The following is a 6,143-nucleotide window of genomic DNA, read 5'->3' as shown; positions in this document are numbered from 1 at the left end:
ACCTACTAGAAGATCTATTACAGTTTTCTGAATTCCAGATTCAATAAACATTTATGAGTTTTCTAGAAAAATATGCCTTCAGATATTGTTAAGGGAATATAAACTGGTAGAACTGAATTTTCTTTAAAAATTAAAAATAGAATTACAATATGATTCCATATCAAATCTGATTAGAAATCTAAAGGAAACTAAATCAGTATCTCAAGGAAATATCTATATGCTCATTACCTTTCAATATCAATCATAACAGGCAAGATACAAAAACATCTAAATGTTCATGAATGGTTGGGTATGTAAAGAATGCACAATATACACAAAAATATTCATATTTAAGGGGAGTGAATGGTTTTACTATGCCAAAATATCAACACGTGAAGACATCTAAAATGGAGTGGAAGATATAACACAAAGTCAGACATCATATTACATACATCAAGGCAGGAGGACAGTAACAAACACTGCAGTAAGCATTTATATGAAATGTGTAAATACTAGAATGGTTCATGATTGTAGCTAGATGGTAAAAGATAGGAATATGAGGATATGCTCTTCATACAGTAGAATTGTAAGTTTTTCCATTGCTAGAACAAAATACCCAATACTTGCAACATAAAGGAGAATTTTCAATTGGTTTATTGTTTTGTGGGATTAAGTCCATAGTCAACTGGGTCCAAGGCAGAAATGTGAGGCAGGAAAAGGAGAGTGGAGAAAAGCCTTTCACCTAAAGGCATTCAGAAAGCAAAGCTAAAATGGAGGGATCGAGAAAGGAATATAGACTAAAAAATATAAACCCCAGAAGCACACATCTTGCAACGAGGCCCTTCTTTCTAATAGCACAATTAGCTATAAATTCATCACAAGATCCATCCACTGATAAGTACAGTGTGTCCATGATCCAGTCAGCTTCAAAAGATTCCACCTGTGAACACAGGAGACTTTTGGGAACATCCTAGATCTAAACCCTGACAACTAGTATACAGGCTCTGTTGAGAAACATGAGTATGTTCTAGAGATCTGAAACACAGCATGATGCCTTTAATTAGCAATATTCTATTGTCCACTTAAACATTTGTCAAGAAGGTATAGCTCAAGTTAAATGTTTTTACCACCAAAAATTAATAAGCACAAACTTGAAAACAAAAAGAATAAGAGCAGGCTAGAAAGGAGGAAGAAGAGGAAGAAAAGGAAGAGGAGGAAGAGAAGGAGGAGCAAAGGAGGTAAGTGTGGAATAAAAGAAGAAACAAGAGGAAAGAGTCACCCTTAATCACATCATCACATTCTCTACTACTTCCAAAATAGTAGAAATAATGAAACCAAATTCTTGGAGGTTCTGTATGCATTATACAATTAATATATGTTTTATATCAATTATGCATTATATCAATTAATATGTTATCATCATGTACAGAACAAATTTTCCTATAATGAATGTGCTCATAATGTATACCTAAAGTTTACCAATAAACTTAATTAATAAAAATCATGTTATTTTCAGTTCTTATTAATATAATCTATATTACATATTAATAAGACAGTGTAGAATCTTCATACATGGATACAGTTAGTTCAGATCAAATACAATTTTCCTTTACCCACCCCACACAGTCTTGTAGTCTACTATTAATCACTTTTACAATTTCAGGTTGAATTTTCATCTTCCACATATGAGAAAGTACAGGTGTAACTGTGTTTCTTTAACAACATAAGTGTAATGCCAATTCATAAAAAGGCAGTAACTTTTAACACTATCCAAATTTATATGAGAGTGCTTGTCTCTTACTCTAATTTCCAGAGTATACAACAGTTGATATGAATCATAATGAAGAATTCTCCACTGACATCCAAAGTAAATTATTTCCATGATGATTATTCTGTTCTAAACATACAATAGGTACTGTCACCCAAGGGATTTTTATGATGGTGGATATAATTCAGACTAAGATACAAGAATGCAAAGATGTTTCTCTCTACCAACAATAAATATTATCTCAACTACATAGCAGAAGAGAAAACTAAGAAATAATCCTAAGGAAAAAAATGTATCTGGTAAGTCATCTCATCTTTCTAATATTTTTTCACAATCATTCTTAAAAGACTTCAAATTATATTTTAAGGATGTCTATTAAGCTTGGACTTTGGTTTCTTTATCCTCTTACTTTTTTAATAGACAATTTGTAATTTATTGCTCTATCATGCTTCTATTCCTACTGGAATTTCTGAGGACTTGTTAAGAACAGTGCCCACACCACCATACTATCATTTTTCACAGAAGTACTTAGGGCTGCATAGAGAGATCACTTTTCTCATACCTATTCAATATCGTCATCTTCAAGACTATGCTTGTTCAAATACTCCCTCCTGTTTCAGAAAAAAACTGGTGCCTTTTAATTGGAAATATGCACTAAAATAAAAGTAAGATTGTTTTAAGCATAGATGGAAGTTAAAATATTTTTTACATTTAATGCTTGATAATTTTATGAAAAATAAAACTCACAACTGAAGAAAAAAGGAATTAGCAGGGGCTAGTGTAAGTAACTAGGATTTTCTTACTGTGTACTTTAGTCAATGTTAAAAATAATCTGGCTCCAAATTTCTCACTGTCAACATACAAATACTGACGGTATTCTACTTATGTGATTATTATGCTATAAAATATCTTTTTGGAAGAACATTATACTGATAAAAGTATGAAAATGTGTGACTCATTTTCATAGAATAATGCCAAATATACCACTTTATTTAATTTTTCATTTTATCATTCTCTGAGTTGGCATTTACCTGTTGTTGGAGAATTTATACTTTGTTACAGATAAGAATTCCAACGGAATTCTCTTTTTTTCTTACAAGTCCTCTTATAAAAGCACTAATAACCTCTCCATGGAAAGGTAGAGAAAAGGATGAAACTATTAAAAACATGAAAACAGAACTATCTTAAGTTTAATGTCATCAATCAAGAAAGGATGGAAAGAGATATCAGACCAGGTCTGCCTAAATCAAGTCTATGATTATATGTATCTACAAATTCCCTAAATATTGATTATAATTTAGGAGCAATATGAAATATTAAGAATATCAATTTTTATTTAGAATGTAGGATGATTTTTGGTATATTACCACATAAATCTGTACAATCATCATTGATCATATTCTTTCTCAATGATTTTTCTACCAAATATACATAGCTGGCTGTGTAAATATTATCCAGGAAAAGGTTATACTGATAAGAAATTAAGATTAAAGATAAATGTCAGATTACTCAAATTTGCCAGTGCTTGCAAATCAGAACGTTTTCTTTAGAAATTGAATAAATGTATGATATTTACTTATTATGATGTTTTGCTTTTCTCAGTAAATATATGTGTACTTAGTAATGTCTTTAGGAAAACTGTATTTGCATCATTACTATAAATCTCTACAAAGGAAACTAAATCCAGTGTTCACCAAGTAAAAATTTTCATTTTCTCCTACTCTTTTTGGCACACCAAAAATATAAATACTGTCCAAAACAAACAAAAGAAAGTTAAAAAAAACAATAGTGGAACACCACCAAAATGTATTTTAAAACTTATTCAGTGCTTAGCACAAAATAATGTAGAAATGAGGGAAAGAAATAGACAATATATTTTCAGTATATATCTTAAGAAATATTTTCAGCTTACTTAAGAACCAAGGTAAGCAGTGTTACTGTTATATTTAGAGATGAGCTACTCATAATCCTGGAACGTTGAACATCCCATCAGTTGATTCCAATAGTCAGACATATTTTGCTTACAAGAATGTCATCTTTTATCTCAGAAAACAGAATAAAATGGCACAATACATTTGTATCACTAATGGTTGGAAGACTGTCCTATGTGAAACACTAAAATTTTCTTAAAATTCAGTCATAATTTGACTGAAAATGTGTATTATTAAAAAGCTTTAACTAAAAAATTCCATTCAGAATTCAAGGACTCAGAGTCTGAGTCACAATCACACACATCTTCAGTTTATCCCTGTCTATAGACTCTATACCCCAATGTGTTTTCACTTTAATTAGCATACTAACTGAATCCCATTAGATTTTAAATTTTACTTAATAATTATTTATGTATCTGATTTACCTCCAAATAATCATGCCATGATAACTCTATATGTTCATTCATACAATTTCTCTCAAAGGTTGCCCCAATATATAAGTATATTTTAGAGAGAAAATACAAAAATTTAACTTATAATTTCTAGCTTAACAGGTTCAACTGAGGCTTGAGGTAGTCATTACATGCAATAAAGTGAAATTGCATGTTGTATTATATCAATGCTACTGTATTGCAGTATCATTTAACTATCATATTCATAGTTGGCCTGATTATTGTTAGTTCTTTCTACTGGAATACAGGACAAAACAGAAATCATCTTCTAAGTCTTTCTTTTGTCATCCCTGCTTTTCTGACTACTATTTTCTTAGAATGGTTCTCAATAAATCACTGAGATAAGAATTCCAACTCAGACTGGTTCCAGAAAAAAGCCATTCATAGACTTTAGCTTCTACCTTGGCCAGAACTTCTTGTATATCTTACCAATATTTCCTATCAAAACTTGCAGTTCAATTACAGATATAGATGCTACATGTCAGAGTGAATATCAAATTCCAAAACTTAAGTTCTCTTTCTCATCTCACTAACTGGTAATCTATAACTTCCAGATTAATTAAAAGAACACACTTCAATAATGGATGGAGGAAATCAATCTGCAGTGTCAGAATTTGAGCTTCTTGGCCTTTGCCACTCATGGAATATACAGATTTTACTCTTCATCGTATTTCTGACTTTTTATCTGGTCATTTTGTTTGGAAATGCTATCATCTTGATCATAATTATTGTTGACCCTCATCTTCATTCCCCCATGTACTTCTTTTTGGTCAACTTGTCCTTTTTTGATATGTGGCTTTCCTCAGTGACAACTCCCAAGATGATCACAGACTTTTTCAGGGAGGACAAGACCATTTCCTTTGGAGGATGCATGTGCCAGATTCTCTTTGTCCATTTCATTGCAGGGAGCAAGATGGTACTGCTAGTGGTAATGGCCTATGACCGCTATGTGGCCATCTGCAAGCCACTGCACTATTCCATCCTCATGAGCCTGCACAGATGCATTGGACTTGTGGTGACTGCGTGGACAGCTGGCTTTCTGCATGGTATTAGTCAAATGGTTGTGATTGTGCAGCTGTCATTCTGTGGACCAAGGAAAATAGACAGCTTTTTCTGTGATATACCACTGGTAATTAAATTAGCCTGCATGGATTCTTCTGACATGGGAGCGTTAATGAATGCTGACAGTGGAATTGTGGCTGTAACCTGCTTTATTCTTGTGCTGATCTCCTACCCATACATTCTTCTCACTGTCTTCCAAAGTTCTAAAACAGGTGCTTTCAAGGCACTGTCCACCTGTACTGCCCACATCACAGTGGTGGTCATCTTCTTTGTGCCCTGTATCTTCATTTATGTGTGGCCGCTAAACATCACATGGTTTGACAAATTTCTTGCTGTCTTTTACTCTATTTTTACTCCCCTGCTAAATCCAATTATTTATACTCTAAGAAATAAGGAGATGAAAAGTGCTATGCAGAGATTTAGAAACTATTACAAGGATTCAAAAGAAAACTGTTAATGCCTAGAAACATAATGAACATTTTAAATTGCTGTTATGTTGACTTTGTAAGTAGTTTGAAATACAGTAGAAGTAAATCTGTGACTTACATCCAGTGATGCAGCCTATCACTGGAAATTTAAGACTGTAGCCATCACTGGTTTAATACATAAGGGTCATATCCCATGTACCATCAATAGTTTTGTTATAATACAGGCAAATGCAACATTTGTGATTTAGTAAATATGAAAGCATGTATTATGTCTTTAAATTTCAAATCTAGTTGTTGATCACTAGGGGCAGTTTATTCACTCCACTTTTTTATACTTTAAACTTGCTAGTGAACATGTATAGTATATTTTGAAAGGTATGCTTTCTTTTCAGTGGGTTGCATTTTAATGAGTTTCTTGAAGTTTTTCTTAAGTAATTTGCCAAAAAGTATCTCGTAACTGACACCTGACCTTTGAAATTTCACTTATTTACTTGTAAAACAGCTAAATTATTATTTCTGTCTT

General features: G+C 32.3%; 1 protein-coding gene across 1 annotated transcript; it reads left to right on the top strand.

Annotated features, from left to right (window-relative positions):
• The first annotated feature begins 4,710 nt into the window (after positions 1-4,710).
• Positions 4,711-5,649, top strand: LOC100721887 (olfactory receptor 4K14-like). Its single transcript, XM_003469495.1, has one exon. The coding sequence runs from the start codon at positions 4,711-4,713 to the stop codon at positions 5,647-5,649; it is 939 nt and encodes a 312-aa protein (XP_003469543.1).
• The last annotated feature ends 494 nt before the right edge of the window (positions 5,650-6,143 follow it).

The sequence above is a fragment of the Cavia porcellus genome, unplaced genomic scaffold (genome assembly GCF_034190915.1).
Source record: "Cavia porcellus strain 051 isolate PalLab524CR breed Dunkin Hartley unplaced genomic scaffold, mCavPor4.1 scaffold_6, whole genome shotgun sequence".
In the NCBI taxonomy this organism is placed as follows: domain Eukaryota; kingdom Metazoa; phylum Chordata; class Mammalia; order Rodentia; family Caviidae; genus Cavia; species Cavia porcellus.
This window is presented reverse-complemented; position numbering and strand designations above follow the sequence as displayed.

Excerpts from the sequence above, each read along its gene's own strand:
- LOC100721887 (XM_003469495.1), top strand. The coding sequence starts at position 4,711 with ATGGATGGAGGAAATCAATCTGCAGTGTCAGAATTTGAGCTTCTTGGC.